This window comes from Rhinolophus sinicus, linkage group LG06 (genome assembly GCF_036562045.2).
Source record: "Rhinolophus sinicus isolate RSC01 linkage group LG06, ASM3656204v1, whole genome shotgun sequence".
NCBI classification, from domain to species: domain Eukaryota; kingdom Metazoa; phylum Chordata; class Mammalia; order Chiroptera; family Rhinolophidae; genus Rhinolophus; species Rhinolophus sinicus.
In genome coordinates this window covers 111,031,784-111,054,748 of record NC_133756.1, presented here as the reverse complement: position 1 = coordinate 111,054,748, position 22,965 = coordinate 111,031,784, and the positions used below count along the sequence as shown (strand labels likewise).

At 36.7% G+C, this 22,965-nt stretch overlaps 1 protein-coding gene across 18 annotated transcripts in view; it reads right to left on the bottom strand.

Moving 5' to 3' along the window:
* The window catches only part of DLG2 (discs large MAGUK scaffold protein 2), a 1,902,684-nt gene that overhangs the window by 701,601 nt on the left and 1,178,118 nt on the right, over positions 1-22,965 (bottom strand). For 2 of the 18 annotated variants that reach the window (XM_074335673.1, XM_074335676.1), the window contains exon 1: positions 10,283-10,514. The exons of the other annotated variants lie outside the window; for them this stretch is intronic. In XM_074335673.1, the coding sequence (XP_074191774.1) occupies positions 10,283-10,387 (105 nt within the window). In that variant the 5' untranslated portion in view covers positions 10,388-10,514. Of the gene's footprint in view, positions 1-10,282; positions 10,515-22,965 lie in introns of those variants that run through there. 18 annotated transcript variants of the gene reach the window in all.

Here is a 22,965-nt window from a genome sequence, read left to right as displayed (position 1 = left end):
ATCTCAGCAGTAGAGTTGTATTTTCCAGACACAGGTACCAGAATTCTGAGAAAGCTGTCAAAAACCTGATTTATCAGGCTAAGGTGTGGTCTATTTCTTCTGTAGCACATGGATCAGAGCTTTGCACCCAGTGAGTGATCGATCAGTGACTGCTATTTAGTTTCCTTCCTTCATCTACTTTCCTTCCATCAGGCCAGCGTCCTCATTCCTCTAAGCCCACACGTTGCATGCCTACCACGAGGTCACTGCTTACATTTCTTCTTTCTCCCACATCCTGAATCAATCATGGTCCCCTCTATTTTCTACCTAACTAAATTCTATTTATCCTGCAATGACAATCTCTAGTCCCAGTCTCTCCATGAATGTTTCCCCAATCCTCATTGCAAGTCTCAGCCTATCCATTTAGCCCTCCAAATTTTAAAGCATTTATTATTTGCACTATTGCAGTTCATAGTGAGTTATAAATATTAAAGGGCAGAAGTTATGTGAAAGCACCAAACCATGACATTCTTAATGAACATTTCCTTCCATTCGTATACATGCTGATGACTAAGGGGTTTGTGTGAGATTATTTGTATCTTCTTGCTGAAACTGTAATTGTTTTGAGGACAAGCCCCTCGTCTTACTTTATTTTCTCCTCACCCACCCCCACTTACATTCCTAACAGTGCTCGGTATACAATAGTCGTATGTGCAAAGGATGTTTGCTAATAGGTTTTAAGATTCATGGAACTAAGGCCACCTCAACAAGAAATAAGATGCATGAGAAAACAATAGGCAACAGATTAGGTGAAACGGGTAGAAAGGGGTAATTGCACGCTGCCCTCTGGTGACCATCTCTTGTAACACATGCCTGGTTTTGCTGTGTTAGCATCTGAGGCCGGCCAAGCAATGCAGACTGTGCTATTCTGAACTCTACCGTGGAAATTAAGGAAAATTATAAGCAGAAATACTCCTCAATGCCTCCCACATGGTGGTCGGTTATGCTCACTCTTTCCTAATCCTCATTACAAGCCTATGAATTACATGTTATAATTATGCTCATTATACAGATAAGGAAAGTCAGGCATGGGCCTATACTGCATCTCGTTCAAGGCTCTCTCTTCTCCTTCTTCTCCTTCTTCTCCTTCTTCTCCTCCTCTTCCTTCTTCTTCTTTCTTCTTCTTCTTTTTTTTAAATTTTTTATTGGGGCATATTGGGGAACAGTGTGTTTTTCCAGGACCCATCAGCTCTAACTCAAGTCGTGTTTTCAATTTAGGTGTGGAGGGCGCAGCTCACTGGACCATGTGGGAATCGAACCTGTGACCTTGGTGTTATGAGCACTGCACTCTAACCAACTGAGCCATCCGGCTGCCCCCAAGCCTCACTCTTCTTGACACCAACTTCATATTTTTGTCATATTGGCACCCTGGGTAGAGCAAGGAAGGTAGCTGCTTGAAACGTCCCCTGTCCAAACCTACCCTCCCACTGTACCTTTCAGAAGTTGGAGAAGTGGGAGGAAGTATAGGATTTGGTGTAAAGCTAAGGAATCAAAGGTCACAAAAAAAGCAAAATGGTATCCTAAGCATTATTCAGACTTTTCAGATGAATGTGAAATCATATAAAACCCATCATCCAAAAATAGACATTTATTTGAAGTTTCGTGTTTTGTCTTAAACATTGATGTAGTTTTCATATTTTACTCCATATCCATCTATTTTTAATATAAAAATAATATTTTTGTTACTTTCATCCGACATCTCACGTAGGTAATGGCTATTAAGAGCCAGGCACTCTGTAAACACAATATAGTTGAGGGATTATATCCCTGATATAATGATGGCTGGACTGAGAATTAGGAGACCTCACTTTTATTTTATTTTATTTTTTTCACTATTCTCAGAGAATTTATTTAAAAACTCATTGCAAATGGTAAAATATAAAATCCTAAAAGCACAACAAAAAGTGAATAATAATAGTTTCATATCACTAGGAGCTATAATACTGTTTGCAATCTTTGACCAAGTTCTCTTTACTAAGATGCAATAGAGGCTTGTACCATAGGTCATGTTTCATAAAAAGTTGGTTTCATTTCCTTTTTTAAAAAAATTAGTTTCAGGTGTACAAAACAACATGAAGATTAGACGTTTACACCCATTACAAAGTGATAATGCCTCAAGTCTACACCCCTCTGACATCTATTATAACACCATTGTCTATATTTCCTATGCTGTACTTCACATCCTGTGTCTCTCTCTCTCTCTCTCTCTCTCTCTCTCTCTCTCTCTATATATATATATATATATATATATATATATATATACACATATACATATACACACACAAATATATATGAATATATTTAATTATAGTTGACATTCAATATTATTCTACATCAGATTTAGGTGTACAGCACAGTGGTCAGGCATCTACATAATCTATAAAGTGATCCCCCTGATAAGTCCAGTACCCATCTGGAACCCTACATAATCTTTATAACATTATCGATTATATTCTCTATACTGTATTTCACATCCCTGTGACTATTTTGTGACTACTAATTTGTGCTGTCTTATTTCTCCCCCAACCCTCCACCCCCCTCCCATCTAGCAACCATCAGTGTTTTCTCTGAGGAAATTTCAGTTTTAAACTCAGCAAGTTCAGTAACTCAGGGTGAAATGGAAATTCACTGAGCCTCCCCAATTATTCCTATATTTAAAGAATAAAGAGTGAAATGGATGACCTCTAAGAATCCAAGTCTCATCAAGGATCCAATTTTACTCATCATAAATGTTGCCCTGCTGGGAAATAGTAGAGAGAAGGCAGGCGCACTACACAACTCTTCCTTCTGGAAAGCAGTGATCTCGGCTTTTATTCAGATACAGAAAGTTAGAAGACATGTTGTTAAGAAAGGCATGCAGAAAAAAGACGAAAGTCAAATTAGAAAAAAGTAATACAAAGCGGCTTCTAATGAATTGTCTAAAGGATGAGGTTCTGTATGTCTTAGACAAGGCACCACAAAAACGTATTTATGATCCTTTTGTTCTACGTCTATAGCCTCCACTTTGTTTTGCTTATGAATCAGTTAATTTTCTGGCCTCAAGATCATGCAATCAGTGGCAAAAAAATTATATTAAAGGCTCAAAAAAATTTGAAGTAAAGCAAAAGTTATCATCAAGCTCTTCCATCTTGCCTTTCTCCATATTCTATAAGCCTTACCTCCAGAAAATACATTTCCTAACATCTCAACTCTGCTCTCATTTTTCTTCCCCCACCAACCATAATTTGATACCAGATCACACACTCAAAGCTTGCCTACCTGGTAAAGTTGTGATGAGAAAGAATCTAGTTGACACTGTTTTGAAAATCATAGCAAGATAGATCAGTATCAGGAAGAGGGGCAGTACCAGTAGTGTAGTGGTGGTCTCAGCAGTAGCTGCAATAGTGAAAGCGTTTACACAGTGCTTTTTAACCTCCATGCAAGATAAAAAATGAAACTCCATTGTCCTTAGGCATCTTTCTGCTAAATAAAAATATCTAAATGAAGCTTAAAAGAGTACAGCATATCTAGTATTAGCTCCTAAAAGGTTTTGAGTGTGTGTGTGTGTGTGTGTGTGTGTGTGTGTATTTTGCTTTGCTACATGGAGGTCTGTTATTATTAACTCTGAACAACTGCCTATTTTTCCATTCTGTAGCAAAAATGTTTTGGTTCCGATTTTTGCAATTTCCACTGTGGGTAAGAAAAATGGGAATGGCAGAGAATGAGCTCTACTCTGTTGTCCAGTAACATAGATCTGCACTAATACTCCATTTTGGTGAATCAACACAAACGTTTTACAATAAGCAATACTGGAATAAAGAGAAGGCACCCTGCACCTGGCGGTGATTTTTCATGGACTCCAGATGCCTATACACAGGAATCACAAGACCAGCAGTCAAAGAAAATGCAAATTGCACAAGAGAGGAAGATAAAAAGATAACAAGCTCTTGCCTTTTGTTCAAAAACAAAAGAGACAATTCCATTCCATTTTCCCAGAAATCTGCAAATGTTCAGTTCCAGGCTGTTGCAATTATCCAGGTCGCTCCTGGTATAGTTGTTTTTCTCCCCTATTAGGTTGAACATCTCTATAGATTAAGTGTCACCGTTATTCCTTTACTAATAGAAATTCCATTAATAGCCTTTTTCATTCTTCAGAAGGAAATTGACTAAAAACTGGGGTATTACTAGACAGAAATGCGAGGCAAAGCCAAGAGGAATGAAATAGAGAAATGAATCCCATATGATTGACAATGATGAGTCAAGTAATATTTAGCATCCAGAAAGGACAAAACACACTTGGAACACCATGAACTGGAACTGAATCTCATCACTGAACAAATTCTATTTGGAGCTGACCTAAGCTTACAATGGTTCAAACTTGACATCCGGGAACAGGGGGCAGGGTCTGTGGAAGTGACACAGGCACCGAGGAGACAGGTTTCAAGGATGTATTTGACGCAAGACGGATTATTTCTTCATTAATGTCATTTATGCCCAAGTTCTCATCACAGTTCATTCATCAACCCATACAGATTTATTTAGGAAACATGATATTTAAGGCCCTGTACTTGGAACTGCAGAAAGTAGGAAGAGGAAGCACATGGTTTTGCTAGGACCACACAATGTCATATGCAAATAAGGGAAATCTCCCAAAAGCTTATAAGACAAAGCAAAAAAATAGTAAAAGAGATACAGGGGCAAAGTAACATGGAAGGTGTGGAGGCAGGTGGAATGAGGGCCAGAAGGCCGGAGTTCTCTCCTGTTCTTACTTCCTATATGACTTTAAACAAAGTACCTGACCCCTCTTTTTTACCTTCAGGGAGTGTTAATCAGGGTTGAAATAATGAGGGAGAAGGTATATCGTCTGGTTACGAGGTGTGACAGAAGTCTTGAGGAAGAGAGTATGAGTTTAGTCTTGAAGCATGGAACTTCACCTTGAAGCTCAGTGTGCTCAACTGATTCGCTCACCTTCTCTTCAGCTCTCGTTCTGCCTTTTCTTGTAGAGCTGGATCCTGTCCTTGGACAACCAGCCACAAACCAGCCCCTGTCTCTGTTATACGTTCTTTGGTTGTGGAGAATAGTAAGACACTTGCATTAGCCTAAGCAAATTTGGAACGTATCAGGTTAAAAGGGCAGGAAGCATAGCAGTTTAAACACCTGATGAACAGGAATTAAGAACCTGGAATTCTGAGGGACCCAGGAAGCCATAATCCAGCCTGTCTCCACCTCTCAGTATTTCTCTCAGGCTCATCTTTCTCGGTATCATTCCTAGGGACCATGTGTTCTCTCATCTCCTTTTCCCTTTCCACATCCGTTTCATTCATGTATATTTGTTTACAAGCTTTCTCTGCTTCTCTATGCCTATGTCCTCAGTTCCAGTCACGGGCAGTTAACCTGTGGGCCAGACCATACTTAGAGGGAGTAATGAAGCCTGGTGTCTGAAAGTTATCTCTTTCTCTTCTAAGGCTCTTTCTTTTCTAAGGCTCCAGTGCCTTAGTCTGGGCCTGAATTATCCAGGGCTCCTTCTCTGGTTGATCTGCAGGATTCCTGACTTTAAATAAATGACCCAACTCTCATCCTTGTTCCTGAACTTCCTTCTTAATGCTCAAAGAGGAAGATCAGGACTTGGGGAAAGTTGATAACTAGCCTTCATTCCATACTGTTCTTTCAAGCCTCCATCCTTTGCACCTATTTTTCCATCTTCTCTCACCTCCTTCACCTGTAAAACTCTATTTTAAACCAATCTCATTTTCTCTTCCCTTTTCAGTCTTCCTTGACCATCCTTCCCCTCCATCCCACATAGATGGACCACTTCCACCTTGCTGCATTTACTGCGGTGTGTACATCCCTTGATTACTGTTCCTATCACACGCTGTTACAGTTGTTTTGGTTTCAGTGGTTTTCTCTTTGTTCTAGTGATCCCATTATGAGAATGGGCTCTGGAGTCAGATAACTAGTTTCAAGGCTGGGCCTTTCCCATTATTAGCTATGTGATCATGGGAAACTTACTTAACCTCTATAAACTTTGTTAAAATGGAGATGATAACACATCGGAGAGTTGTTGAAAGAATTGAGTAAAATATTATGTAAAAAATAACACATAATATAAAATAGGTGTTCAATAAATGCTGTCACTTTTACACTACAAGAAGAAACCAGGATGGGTCAGACAGGATGTACTAATTGTTTGCTAAAGAATTAATGTGTGTTTTATGACTACAAAATATTTGGGAAATAATATTTTGTTTTGTTTTGTTTGTAGTGGCTTTGAAAAATATCTTCAGTTGCTATATTATTCTTATAATAGATGTGTATCTGTGTATGCATATGTGCAATACTGAATTGCAATTTTAAGAAATGCTATGAATTCTCATAGGACAGCATTCACGTGTGCAATACAAATATATATGTAATTGTTTATTTAATGTTTGTCTCCTTTACTAGAAGGCAAATGCCCCCAGGACAGGGTTTGAGCTCATTCTAGTTATTGCTATATGCCCAGGCATATTACAATTTATGATACATAAAAGGTATTTAATAAATATTGGTTGAATGAGCACATGGAAAAATGGACCACATTTACACAATTACTAAGTGTCTTTACAGTTCCCTCAACTTGGAATGTCCTCTTCCTCCATCATCACAGCATTTCAAAATTCTATTTAACCTTCAAAACCAAGCTGAGATACCCTTCCATGAAACTTGCCCCTAGTCTTAATTCTTATGGTAATTCATAGGTACTAAGGGTATTCACCATTTTATACCCGGTGTTAGAATGGTTTATGTGTCCATTTGAAAATTCCTTGTGGGCAGAATTCCATGTAGGTTTCATAAGGGGTTCTCCTGATTTATTCATTGTAGCATCTCTCCCAGTGGAGCTTGGCAAGCTCCATGACATTTACATTAGACCACATCCAGCATCAGGAAAATCAACTTTGCATATCGCAGCAAGAGACTGCGGGGCACCATTTGGGCAAGGGATAATGCAGTCTATCTTTCAAAATGATGGTGTCTCAAAGAAGTAGAAGTGTACCTTCAGGTTCTTATCCTGTGCATAGGACCATGCCTGGAACATAGCAGGGGCTCAATAAAATGTGAGTAATGTGAATGAACTAAGAAGCGAATGGAAACACAGCCTGGTCTCTATAAAAAGAAGTACTAATAATGGGACTGTTTTTATAAGTGTATCCCCTCACTTGCATAATATAATAAAACACTAAAACATTTGATTTGCCTAGTACCCAAAAATACTGTCTAGAAGAATGTTCTTATAGCTTCAATTATAGGACCAATTTACAGGGCTTCATGAGACAGATTTTTATTATTCTTCCGTTCAATAAATATTTAAGAGCTTGTGTTGGTTGGCACTTATGCTAAGGATATGGAAAATTCTGTGTTGCTGCTTTACGCTCAGGGTTCTTTATTCAAGTAGATGAACTTGCTTAAGATTCCAGATTTGATCTCCACCTCATCATTATAGGGCATAATATGTAGTGTGAAATCAAATACTGAAACTTTGAAGGACTTCATAGGTCAGCTTCCTTCTTACTGCAGACCATTTTGGGCAGTACACTAGGTAGGAGCTGCTTTAAGTTTTCTCTCACCGAGGTGAATTTTTGTCTGTATGGGGAGGTTGTATTATAACTGAGATTTCAAGTCAGGTATATTAGTAGTCCACAGAACTGCACTGACTACGAAACCATTTGTGATCTATAGCTTATTGTGTTTGCGAGAGATGGTTCAGACTATTTTGGGGACTCTGCATTCTAATGATGTATCAGGAATCCACACTCACAAGAGATGCATAGACAGCATTTACATACTTGTGATGTTTTCAGGCAGATTTCCTAAGACCAGCTACATCAATGTGTGTCTATACTTTCTACACATAATTAATTTTCAAGTATTTTAAAAGAGAACTAGGCTTATTTTAAAGGAGGCGATTGAGTCTATATAACTTGTCATTTCCTTAATATGCTAAATACAACATGGTAAGGGATTTATTTTTAGGATTTATTTGGATAGCCTGAATAATGAAGGGTATCATTAGGCAAAAATGTCATATAACCACGTATGTATATATGTGTGTGCATGAAATATATATATCACTGGGTTAAAAAAGTGCATAATGTATAGAATAAATGGGGTCTGTTTTCTGAGATCTAAATGATACATGCTGACGAATGAATTGAGGTTCTATTTAAATAGAATTATTTTCAACTGATAGTAATATTTTAATAATGACTATGTTTTCTAAAATCAATCTTTATAAAATTAAGATGCTATAATGATACATTTAATGCAAGGCTTGGAAGAAATTTGAGAAAATTTGAGAGACTAGCAAGTTTCTAATATCTTCTGAAAAAAAACTTTAGAGCAGTCAAAATGAAGGAAGCATGAATACAACTTGAATATGTCTTTGGAGATGCATCCAGTAGGTGCAATTGGGAACAGGCACGCAAATGGAAGAAAGAGTAGCCCATTGACTATGGAAATTGAACCCAAGGCTGTTTCCTTCCCATGAGGGTCTAATCCCTGCCTTAACACGTTATTCCTCCTCCCATCACCCCACTGGAATCAATGCTTTAGTAGAGGTTTATTGTTTTCTCCAGATGGAACTGAATATAAATCATTTTAGGAGGTCTGTATAGACAAGGCTAGTAATGAGGACCGCTATTTACTAACTGGAAATGCTGGAATTGGAGACTCCCATTAGTTGACTTCATTCATTCCTCACACGCTCCCCAAGCATTCTGTGTAGTTCCAGGCACCGAGCTAGGCTCTGGGAATAGATGCATTGTATACTCAATGAGTACAAAATAGGAAAATAAGAAACAAATAAATAAATGTAAGTTTCTTTTTCTAACTTATTTTCCTTTTCTCCTTCACTCCAAGAAGTTACCATATAATTAGAGAGACAGAGAAGAAAACATGAACAAAAAATTTGTTAGGTGATACATCAAAAGTGCACATAAGGAACCAAGCAGGGAAAAGAGAACTCTGCCGGGCCAGAGAAAGCTCTATGAAGAAGGAGATACTTCAGCTTCACAAGAAGTATCATACTCTCCTTGATAAAATAAAGGAAGAAGAGTCGCTAAATATAGGAGAAACAATCTATACATCAGCTTCCCATTAAAGTAGAATCATTATAACTTAATCTGATTTAGAGAGCTTCTCACCATTAGGTTTTGAACTCCTTGCAAAAATTATGTTTTACGTCTTTAACAATCAAGATCAATATACAGAGAGCCAATTAGAGAATAGTATTCAATGAGAAGAACTTTAAATGTAACACAGTTTTTGAAACATTTAGGTGATTCCAAGTTATAGACAAAAATATAACGGCATCTAACTGAGTCACTTGAAAATAACATGAACTACTAAGACTTATTCCAATTATTGACAGGAACCTATCGTTTGAGTTTCTATACCAGAAGTGCTGTTTTTCTTTGAGGATTCCAAATAATTTTTAGCAAAGATCAATTTCTAATAGTGTTCTTTTATTCCTAACAGATTATTTCAATCTTTCAAAATATATCTAATTAAAAAATCAGATATTTTAATACTCTTATTCCTAGTCCCATTTACCTCATCTCATCCTATCAAATGTAGCCAGTCTGATTCCTCTAGTGAAATAATTATAAGCACAAACATTTTTTTTCTGCAACATAAGATATAATGACACTGACTCATTAATTCATTTTATATATCTATGAACTTCTATCAGCCATTTTTACAAATCTCTAAGTAGTGCCTGAGTACTTTACTAAAAAACAATCACAGTTTTCAAGAGAGGTTTTATGCTGGACTGTACTTGGATAATCAAAGAACCAAAATGTAAGGATTGACTTTTGGCTTCTTGATCTAAGTACCAAACTCATTGCAAAATACTCAAGTCATTCTAAATATTTTTTGGGGAATCAACCAGGCGATACACACTGCAAGCTGTTTCAAATTTTAACAGAGGGAATATCAATCTTGTGCCCTTTTTTAAATACACATTACTGCCAGAAACTGCTAACTTCAGTGGGATGAATTTTCTTAAATCACTCTTTACTCTTTTTCACTGATCTATGTTACACCATATTAAGAATTCACATTTTATACAGAACAAAAACAGACATATATTTATCCCAAACAAGAACTGCAGAGAAGATACCACACATCTTTAAATGCATAGGCTACGTGTCATTTATCTATAGCTATAAAGAGAAAAAGAAGAAAAAAAAAATCCCTAGGAAAATAAAAAGAAATTTTTCCTTACCGGAATGAACGCATGTTGCATAGCTTGTTCACATTGTTTTAAGGAAGCAATAGTATCCCACAAAAGCTGATAATTTTCAGCCTGGGAAGCACTTGGCCGTTGCATGGTGAAAGCTAGTAACACTCAAACTGAGCTCAAAGAACCCAGTTGAAGAAGGAAAAAAACCCTGCAGATCTGTTACATAAACTTCTTAATTAGATCTGCTACACAAACTGCTATCTTAAGACTTAAAAAAAAAAAGTTAATCAGAACATTTCTTTTGGGGGATAACTGGGCATGACTTGAACAGAGACAGATGTTTTCATTGGGAAGGATTTTTGTTCCCACACTTGTGAAAAGCAATCCCATGAGTGTTCCCCTGTCTTTACATGGGTCTGGCGAACTGCGCATACCATAAGTGTGTGGGGGGAGAGAAGTAGGAGGGAGAGAGATGCGAAAAAATATTTCCACCAGAAGATTTGGGTGGCAGGCCACGGAAGTAGAATTTGAATAGCTTGTGCAAAGTAGGAAAATTGAAGAGAGTGGGGGGTTACATGCACACATATATGTACGTATGCAGGTATCCACGCTTGTCTACTGTGTGAGAAACACAATTCTATGCATGCATTCTCACAGTGTCATGAATACGTCCAATTCTCCTCTCAGTTTATTAGAGACCTAGATGTGATATAATTTTCATGTACAGGGTATTATTGTCTTCACTAACTACAGAGTTGTTTATCTGGAAGGATCTCTAAAGACTGGCCAGAAGGTTCTTGAGTATAAAATGCAGTTAATTTGTTTTATCTTAAAATTTAATAGCAATTAGAAGACCTTTCTGTTGTCTTGTGTATTGGATAAGAGTCACCCTTATATCTTCTTCTAGGTAGAATGGACATAAATAATACCAGCAGAATTGAGCCTTTAAATATTCTTGGGACTTGAGCATGAGCAGCACAAAATCGGAATGTGTTAATTCCAAAACAATTGCTTACATACTTGAACAACACCCCCCAAACCACGCCCCACCAAGTATAGGCACTAAATAAAATCTGAACAATAGAATACAGTAACATATTCTGAGTGTTCCTTCACCTAAGTCAGGAGCCCACAACATAAGGTCAGTCTCCACAAGCCCCCTACAGTCGCTGTGGGATTGGTGAGGTAGGGGTAACACAGCTAGTGAGGTGGTAAGCCCTTAGAAGTTCCAAGGGAATCTATACTCCCAGGGCTAGTTACACAGCCCAAAGCCCAAAATGGGGATCTTCATTCAAGCATTTCTAGAGATAAGGGGTAAACTGAGGGCAATACACAGTATAACGAATACACTGTGTTTTTAATTGACCTAGAAAATCCAAGGAGTATAAAACAAGGTACAGACTGTAGAAAGATTTTGATAACATAAAGGAAGGATTTTTGCTGTAATATTTTTAGAAGAGCTGCATGATTTGGGTTACCTAGTTTTAGTACATTTGTACCCTGGTGATGGTGGATTTGTTCCTGCTAACGACCTTGTGGTGTGGAAATCTCACAGGCTGCTATCAGCAAAGTTTTCCTCTCATCTCAGTTACGTTTCAATTTTGAATTAAAGGAGTTGCAAGTAGAATTGATCTTTTAAAATTTCTACCTGGGTTAATGTGTAAGGAGGTTGTTTTTCCTTAATATTTCATGAGTACACACCAGAAGGCTATTGCCATTAGAGCGTCTGTTTTTCAATCTCAATTCAACAAAACTTTTCTTTTTCTCATTCATGGTGTTCTTCTGTTCATCTCACACCCACAGTTCCTCCTCTGCCTTCATTTCTGCCCTTATACTCTCCCATCTGCCCCAGCCACATGTTTCTTTCTCATGCTCTGTCGACCAGGCAGCCCACAACTTCCAGAAAATATTCCTTCGCTAGTAAATGTTCTGTAGTTCTCAGCAAATGACAGGAAAATAAAAAGTTATTTCCTAAGTTATCCTCCAAAATTCCAGCCAATCCTTATTGAATTCCATAAGCAAATGCTCATTATTTTTCTAGACTCCAACCTCTGGGTCTTCTGTCATGCCTTGCACTTCTGCTATCGCTTGTTCAGCAGGTCCCATCAGTCTTTCACTTAAGCAGCATCTCCTAAAATATTCTCATTTCCTTATTCTTTGGAAAAAGTGTAGAGAATCCATAGTCTCTGCATGTAGAAAGTCTACATAAAAATGCCCTGCCCTTGGAATCATGCATTCATTCATTTATTCATTGGTTCAACAAACCAAAGCAGCATCTCCCATGTGCTATACTTTTTTATTGTACTATGGGCAAATGGCTATTATCAGAAATTGATTCTGTCTTTAAGGAGTTTAAAGTATAATTGAAGGGATGACGCATGGGCATGAATAATAAAACTCAAGTTAAAAAAGGGTGTCATAAAAGAGGTAGTATAAACTATTCATAAAACAATGAAAACGAAAAAAACATATACCCATTGGGAAAATTAGGGCCATCTCATGGAAGATTTAGCACTTGGCTAGAGCTTGAAGTTAGGGTAAAATTTGGACATTCAGACATAGGTAGGGGGCATTCTTGAAGAAAGAAAGGTAGAGCGAAGACACAGAGTGGAAAAGCAGAAGTTAGGTTGGTTTAGAAGGAAGATGGCACCAACAATCTTAATGCTCAGATTAATACTGGAGCCAAGGTTATTTTTGAATAAAACACTCAATAACTTGGTAGTCCCAATGCTAACCAATTTTAGCGTTAACCAACTGTTAAAGCACTGATGTGCATAAATACAGCGAAACTCTTCTTAAACCTCATGTGGTGGTAAATTCCACATATTTAATCCCCACTTTTCAAAATAAGTACATTTGATATACTTTTGGAGGCTTTACATGGCTCAATCATTTAGGTCATATTATTAGTTAATTAGTACTTAGTTCTTATTAAGTACATATAACACGTTTTGCACTCATACGTAATCACTTTTATAAGTTCTAAAATCTATTACCTTAACATTCAAGTTGGGCCTACCATGAAGCTTCTCTGATCAAATATTTGACTTAGTTCATTTTGACTCAGTTTAATAAATATTTATTGAGCTCTATTATGCACTAAGCACTGTGTTAGAAACAGAGACTACAAAGATAAATATAATTTCAGTCATCTGTTTCTTTCCCGCATCTATTCAATGTGCATTTTTCCCTGCCCACAAAGGACAGTGCACATATTTTCTTCCTGTTAATACAATGCCTGATATATAATGGCTCCCATTTTTCTGTTAAACACTCAGTCACTAGGCCATATGTCTGTCATATCTAAATATATTGCCATGCTCTATATTAGATTGCAGGCCTCAGAATAAATGTTTTATGCTGGTGATTGGTTTAAATATAACTTCCTGGCAATTGTACTTCCAGTAAAAATGGAGTAACGGGACTTGGATTTATACTCCTATCAGAAACAAACAAAAAACTGAACAAAACATATGAAATGATGAATTTCAATAATGGACGGCAGACAACTAAGAACAGTGAACTCTGAGAGACAGGAAACAAACAAGGTAAGGCCCTGTGACTGCTCCATTTACGATCGTAAATGTCCAGGCCACATTGCAAGGAGGGAGGATCCAGTTAACCCAGTAGACTTGTTGAACTGAGGATATAGAGTTGGTTTTCCAGAGAGATTAAAGCAAAAAGGAAAAATAAGAAATTCATAATTATAATTTATATAAAATAGAGAAAGGCAATGAAACCAACAGCTAGCTCTTTGAGATTATCAATAAAATTGATAACTCTCTAGCAAGACTAATTACAAAAAAAGAGAAAATAAATAAATTATCAAACTTAGGAATGAGGAAGGTAACATTACCACAGATCCTATAGCCATGAAAGGGCTAATAAGAAAATCAATAAATTTGACAACTTAGATGAAATGGATGGATTCCTTAAGAGATAAGAGCTACTAAAGCTTACTTAAGGAAAATAAGTAACCTAAATAGTCATATCATATATCTAATAAAGATATTGACTTTGTAATTAAAAACCTACCACCAATAAACTCTGGGCCTGGATGGCTTCACTAATGAATTCTACCAAACATTTAAGGAATAAATAGGGAAGAAATAGTAATATTTCTACACAAACTCTTCCAGAGAACTTAAGAGGAAGGGATACTTTCCAACTCATTTTTTGAGGTCAGCATTACCCTGGTACCAAACTAAGTGAAGATATTATAAGAAAAGCAAATACCTATATGTCCTAATGACTATATATTCAAAAATTCTAAACAAAATTTTAGCAAATTGAATTTAACAATATGTAAAAAGGACAATGTACACAACCAAGTAAATTTAACATTTGAAAATAATGCAATATAATTCATCGTACTAAAAATTTTTAAAGATAAATTATAACCAGCCTATGTTATGATCATCTCAACAGGCAGAGAAACAACACTTTATAAAATCTACTATCCATTTCTGGTTAGAAAACAAAAGACATTCTCAGGACAAGAAAAAGATGTTCATTTTCACTACTTCTATTAAGCATTGTCTGGTATATACAAGAAAGTGCAGTAAAAGAAAATATTGTAAAAGAAGAAACAATAGTATTTTTCTTTACATTTGACATAATTGTCTAATGTAGAAAATCTCATGGAATCTAAAGCAAACTTTAGAATTTATAAATGAGTTTAGCAAAGTTGCAGTGTACAACCTCCATATACAAAGATCAATTGCATTTCTCTATACTAGCAAAAATAAGTAGAAATTGAAATAAAAATTAATAAAATTTACAATAAGATAAAAATATAAAACTCTTAGGAATAAAGTTTATAAAACATGTGTAAGTCATGTACATTGAAAACTACAAACATTTCCAGAGAGAAATTAAAGACATATAAATGGAGAGATATACTATGTTCCTAGGCAAGAAGACTCCATATTGTTAAGATGTCATGCTCTGAAAATTGAGTTATAGATTTGATGAATGCAATCCCAGTCAAAACCTAGAAAGGTAATTTGTTTTCTTGTTTGTTTGTTTGTTTTCTGGAGCAACTGACAAGCTGATTCTAAAATCATATAGAAATTCAAAGAATATAGAATAGCCAAAACAACTTTGGAAAAAAAAATTGGAGGAAAAATACTAACTGTTTTTGAGACTTATTATAAAGCTAAGGTCATCAAAATAGTATGACTCTGGTATAAAAAGATAGACGGATAGATCAACGGAACAAAATAGAGACTCCAGGAATTGACTTACACTGACAGACAACAGATTTATAACATAGGTACAAAGGCAATTCATTGGAGAAAAAAAGTAATCTTTTTAACAAATGATTTTGAAACAATTAGATATCTATATGCAAAATAACACATTTTGATGTACACCTCTCACTACATATTAACTCAACATAGATTATAGACCTACATGTAAAATCTAAATAAAACTTCTAAAAGAAAACATAGGAGAAAATCTTTGTGACCTTAGATTAGATACAACGACAAAAGCACAATCATAAGGGAACAAACTGTACATGACAGAACAAAAGAACAATTGGCCAATAAACTAGACACTATGAAACTTAAAAAAAAAATGTTTTTGAAAAACACTGCTAAGAGAATGAAGATTCAAGCCACAGAATGGAGAAAATCTTTCAAATCATGTTTCTAATGAAGGATTTGTTTCTAAAATATATAAAAAAACTCTCAAAACTCAGTAATAAGGAAACAATCCAATTAGAAATGAGCAAAACATTTTAACAGACACTTCATCAATGAAAACATATAGGTATTAAATAAGCATATGAAAAGATGGCCAACATGATGATTTGTTAGAGAAATAAAAACTAAAATCATGCGATACCGCTACACATCTATTAGAATGGCTAATAGTAAAAAGACTGACCAAGTGTTAAGGAAGATGGGGAAGATGGGAACTCTCATACACTGCTGGTGGGAATATATATGGTACAACCTCTTTGAAAACAGTTCAGTGGTTTCTTAGAAAGTGAAACATACGCCTACGGTATGATTTGACCATTCTACTCCTGGATGTTTATCCAAGAGAAATGAAAGCAAATGTCCAGTCAATGACTTGTACACAAATGTGTACAGCAGCTTCATTTGTAATAATGAAAACTGTTACATCATCAACAGGTAAGCAGATAAGCAATTTGTGATAGATCTACACAATGGAGTACTATTCAACAATAAAAAGGAATGAACTATTGATATACACAACACATGGACGAATCTCAAAATAATCATGCTGAATGAAAGCAAACAGAAAGAGTACATACTGTGAGATCCCATTTACAGAAAATTCTAGAAAATGTAAACTGATCTATAAGGGACAGAAAGGAGAACTTAGGACTAGGGAAGCAAGAAGAGAGTGGGGAGGGAGTTGGAAGGAAGGATTACAAAGGGGCATGAGGAAAGTTTTGAGGGCAATGGACATATTCAGTATATTGAATGGCTGGTTTCATATGTCAAAACATATCACATTGTGCAGTTCATCAAATACCAGTTATGTACAGTTCATCGAATATCAGTTATACCTCATTGTGTGCAGTTTGTCAAATATCAATTATACCTCATTGAAACTATATATAACAATTCGTTAAAAAGTTCTTAGAAAAACCATCAGAAAATCTGACTCTCTTAGGTTTTATCCAAAGTGACAAGCTCTGTCTTCATTTAATGTTATGATCTTGTATTTTGTTCCATCTCCAACAGGTATGGAGAGGATTAGAAAGTATTGATTTTCTAGCAGGAAGGGAAGCAAAGGATATGGATTAATTTAACCAGAAGAAAGGGCTGGGATTTCATATGCAGGGGCCTTATTCTTAGTTATGATTCTTGCCCCAATTAGCTGTAAGATCTTGGTTCAATCATTTGCTTTCACAAGCTTCAATTACTGATCTATAAGGAAGAGGTTAGACTCAACCATCTCTTGTGTCTTTCAGAGCTATAGTTCAGTGATCTATAAACTTTTTTAAATTCTCAATAAGCCCGTTTTCCTCCCAAAGTGAACACTTACAGGCATAGCCTTAAATTTAGCAAAAATATCCCATGTAATTTTGAATTATGCATTCTGTCATGCATGATCTCTAATAAGACCATAAACTCTCTTGTTGGTACGGTCCTCCATCTTAAAGTTTCTGGCTTCCCATCACATTTAAAGTTCAGAGTCTACATCATTGTAACAGTGGCATTATAATTGGTATTAAAATTATAAGGATAGGAATATCCTTATAATCCTTTTACTCCTTAAAAAAAACTACTTTCCAATGCAACACCCCTCTCACCCCCTGAAAGTATTATTCCCAATTTACAGATAGAGAAGTAGGTCCACAGAGGTTAATGCAACCTGACTGACCTCTTATTAGCCATCTGACCTTGGAGAAATGTCTCTTTCCTTCAGTTTCTTGTCTGTAAAATGGAGCTTATAGCACTACTTATCTCATAGAATTTTTGAGGACGAAATGAGTTAATATTTGTAAAATTTTAGAGCAGAGCCCGGCACATAGAACTCTTATTAGTGTTTATGAAATCATTCTATTCCATTTTAATTTATTAATATGTTTAATAAGTAAAAATGAAATATTAAAGTAAGCAAATAAGATCTAAGATAAATTCATATCTTTTGGCTCTTGGTCCAACGCACATTTGGCGAGTGATCAGTAAATATTTCGGTGATTGTAGATTCACCTTTCCTGACCACCACATCCTAATCTAATGTTCTTTTTCCCTGAACCCTATTTGCTGTCTTCATAGTTCCCAGCTTAACTTGAAATATATTGATTTATTTGCTTTTTATTTCTAGTCTCCCTCACTTTAGGAAGAGAAGCAAATATGCTGTCAGCACCAGCACAGTGCCTGGAATCCCACCGACTTTCAGTGTTTGCCTGATATTGTTGTTATTAATGGTGCCTAAAATAGATAAAGGCATATTTAAAGGCATGAAGGCATAGAACTTCAAAAGCATGGGTTAGTACATTTACCACGTCCTTCTACATTTTCAAAGATCTATGGTGAATTTGGGTATGGTTCTCATCAAAAACTCACATGTGACCCATTTTCTCCTATTTAAGAGAGAACGGCCCTTCTTTTATGATGAGGCAAGACTCACAGGACTGCACCAGGGTAAAAGGGTAAATGTACTTTCACTGTATGCACTAGTGTTCCAAGTGTCATGAAACGACCAGTGGTATATCAAAATCCATGCAATAGAGAATGGTGCTATACAGTGAATCAATCAGTCGGTCAGACTTCACATGTGATTAAGGGATGTGAGTCACAGCAGAGTCTTATTCCATGCTCTCTGCAGTCTTTGGGATCCTAAGTCCTGTATTACAAGGGAGAGAATGTAAGTAATCCCAAAGAAGCTGACTGAAACTGGCAGGACACCAGGTCTTGTTTAAACATAGTTCTGCGGAACACCAGACCACAGCATGTGAAACCTCAGGCCAGCGTTAAGGCTGGGGCTAACCCAGATAGAACTACGAGACAGATCAAGTCTGTCTTCCTCATCTTCTTCCCCTTCAAGAACCCCCAGGCCTTCTCCTCTGAACTATCCTGGCAGGAGGAACGCGACATGAACTCATTTATAGGAGGGTACTAAGAACTTAATATATCTCTCCCCCACTTTCTTTCTGGATTCTTTTTGAAGGCAGGGGTCATTCTTATTCATCTGTTTATCTCCAGGCCCTCGCACACTGCCTAGCATATAATGTGAGACAACAAAGGTTTGCAAAATAAATGGATGGATGTAGAAAATATTGTACTCAATGCTGATAATAATAGTAATTCCTTAGATTTGTAGAGGACAGTTTGGTTGACAAAGCACTTTCACAACTAGGAATTCTCTTCTCTTTTACTTTTTTACGGCCTCTGTGTTCCCTCATTTAAATATTGGTGTATTGGTGGCTCCCTCACTTATATTCTTGACTCAGATTTCTCTCCTGAAGTGGATATCCTATTGCCTGCTGCTCATCTCCACTGAGGTATCTCACAGACATCTTAGATGTATCACCTTCAAAATCTGAGGTCCTATCCTCTTTCCTCCCCTTCAAATCCACTCTATTTCATTTCTTCATCCAGTAAACCCCAGCTCCTTCCACTCAGTTGCTCAAGCCATGTGCCTTCATCTCAGGTCCCCAATATCCACTTCATCATGACCCTTCAGGCCTGGTCTAACCCTGCCCGTCTCCAATGTCATCTTGGGCCCTCTCCCCACTCTCTGTGCCCCAGCCTCACAGGCCTGCTCCTAGTACTTAAGACACGAAGAAGCTAATTCCCATGTTGGTTCCTATGCAAATGCTAGTTACTCTGCCTCAAATATCTCCCACCTCTTCTCCAGAATTCTCTTCTACTTATAATAATTCGTCAAATCTCAGTTCCACTGAGCAGTGTAGGAGGCTTAGAGGCATCTCTGTCCTCTACTTACTAGATGCCACTAGTACCCCCTTCCCAGAATTGTAACAACCCAATAGGTCTCTAGACATTGCCAAATGAACCCTGAGGGGACAAAATCAAATCCAGTTGAGAAACACTGCCCTAGACCTTGATCAGCATATCCTGTCATCAGGTCTATAAACCACTTTTATGGTGTGATTTTCAGATTACTGTTGAACTCCCATTGGACTATCCCTTATGGATAGAGTTATTTTGTTTATCATTGTACCCTGTATATACATAGTGCATACTATGAGATAGGTGCTCAGTGAATATTTGTTGAATAAATGAATGAATTCGGTTATTGCAAAAAATATATAGATATGTACAACCAGAATTAGCACTCCCATTTCTAATTGGAGGTAACAGATACATCGAGGTTACGTGGCAGGTGTGTATCCCACTATCATTAATGGTATATATGTATAGGACTTGAACTTTGATTTTATCACCGCCAGTTCTTCTTATCAGCATATATCATTTTACTATCATTACTACTTTTTTAACCTTCTCTGATTATTTTTATCTCCTTCCCTTTCAAGTATCTCGTATTTTGTCCTTCCAGTCTGTGCAACGGTAAGATACACTTAGCTGTTTCTCAATGTCTGAAATGCACAGGACCCCACAGTGGCTTCTGATGATGCTTTGAAAACTCACAGCATATTAAATATAGAGGGAGGTGGTTAGGGCTTCTCATGTGATAGGAATGCAAGAGGGGAAAAAAAATCAATAACTTTCCTGTGTGAATGTGCTTTGGCGGTTCTCTTAGCCTTGTACTCCACCACAGTAAACAGCTTAGAGAAAAGTAATCACAGGACAAGTAAAGATAATCGGATCTTAATGAAGGCATTGCAGAACTGGAACATGAAAGAACTTCTAAGGATACCTGATTAAAATTATCTTTTATTTCATGCTGCCAGAATATAGCCAAGCAGAAAAATCTCAATTGGAAAATACAAATTCTTTTAAATGGCACTTCAGCCTGCCTAACGCATTTTTATTTTCCAAAGTTTTGAAACAGAAGAGCTATACAGCAGTTACTCATTTTTTTTTCCCCCCAAACAAATATATTTCAATGGCCTAACTGCCTTCATGGCCAATAAGGAAGTGGCTGAGTTAAGGCAGGGCACAATGCTGAGAGGTAAACCTGACACAGAAGTGCTTTGCAGCCATGGAGAGGAGCTGTGTTGGTAGGTTCTGTGGTGATGGAATCTCCTAAGTGGCAGCAAAGGGCTAGAGGCTGATGTACCTTCTCCTCTGCAAGCAATGCCTATGCTTTCCCGTCTCTATGCAAATGCATACAGTATAGATAAGAGCATAAGATTTAGAGTCAGATTTCCTGGGCTAGAATCCTAGCTAGCCTGCTTTTTAACTGTATGACCTCTACACTGAACCTCAGTTTCCTTGTGTCTAAAATGAGTTTGATAATGATATTCATGTCATATAGTTGCTGTGAGTATTAAATGAGTCAGTTAATATGGCCAGCAAAAATGACCATCCACTAAATAACTGTTAGCTACTATTTTTTTTCCTTATATATACTTATTTTTATTTCCATGTAATTCCAAGCTCTGTCCATATGACAGATGTTTATAATCTCACTAGTTTATAAGCCCCTCGAGTATCTGATCTCTATTGCATTTCATCATTAGATAAAGTATCTCATTTGATTCTTACAAAATTCTATGAGGCCAGGATTGTTTCACCCATTTTACAGACAGGAAACTAAGACCCAGACTAATTGGAATGTGCCTATGATTATGAAGTTAGATATTGGCAGGGCCAAAGCTAAAGCATTTCTTCTTAGGAATTTTTTTTTGCTCTGTTAACACTATAAAATTTTCATAGATTCACTTCTTGACTCAACTGTTTAAGATACCAAAATGGCTTAAAGTAAATTTCCATGGGAGTTGGTCCTCCCTTTTCCTTCCTCTACTCAATACATCTCCACTGGCACATGTTTTAGTCAGTGTTTGCAAAGGTGCTCTCTGCTCTGTCTCTCTTTCTTCCCCTACCTCTATCCCCTCCCTGCATCTCTTTCCTGTCTTTTTTCTCTCTCCCATACCTCCATCTCTGTCTTTTCCTCCTTCCCTCCCTTCCTCCATCTCTCTCTCTCTCTCTCTCTCTCTCTCTCTCTCTCTCTCTCTCTCTCACACACACACACACACATACACAAATATCTGTCTATTCCACAGGGAAAAAGAGGGCGAGGGTGGCATTAACACTAACGTTGAGGTTTCCAACTTACGTGATGAGATGATTGGAATCAGGTGAGAGCCAACAAGAGGTGAACCTGGATTACTAGGAAAGGCGAGAGGCAATTACTAAATGAAAAAGCAAAGGAATGGGGTTTGGATTAAAAAAAAATAATAGTATGGAAAGGAAAGACAGATGGTTCTTTATTCAAATAAAGCTTGTAGGCAGTAGAACAAAAACAATTAATAAAAAATATTTGCTGGAGGAAGATGAATAGATCTAAGTGTCTGTTCCATTAATTATTTACTGTGTGAATTTGGGAAAATTAGTTAACCTCACCAAGTCTGTTTCCTCCCTTGTCAATTGTGACTAATGATAATTAATAATACTAATGTTATCAATTTCCTTGAGTATTGCAAGGATTTAATGAATTACTTATACTCAACATGTCTTAGAACATAAAAGAGTATTAAATAAATAATAATAAATAAATGTTGGCTATCATCAATATTAATATGTCATTAATGTTATTAATGCTCTCAGGATGGAGAAAGTGTAGAAGGCCTTTGAGGTGAGGATGATAAATTTCTGTTTGATGCTTTAAGCAATAAAAAGCTATGAGGATAGAGTATTTATTAGTGAAATAAAACTTATGGTTATTTGCTAAAAGACTGAAGAGGTAAGTACTGCAAGTTCAGCTAGGATTCATTTGCAATGTTTAGGTGGTTCTTGGCTAGAACAAGAAAGTAATCCAAGTCTCAGAGTCATCAAAAGCATCCATACTTGGTGCTCATGAGATCCAGGCCTATTCACCCCAAAATCAAACTTCATAGAGAATGTTAAGGTATCAATAGCAAAACCCCAAATTAAACTAAATCATTTGAAATTATAGTGTGAAGTCAAGACATGCAAACTCTTCCAAAGTTGAAAGGCCAGCACTAAACACAAATGATGGATTGCATAAAAATAAGCCTTGCAAATTTGGTTTCCCTGAACTGTGTTGATATGATCAAAGGTGAGTTAACACAGGAATCACAAACATTTAGAATGGGGTGACGCTTTTGTGATATTCCATTTTATAAAGCA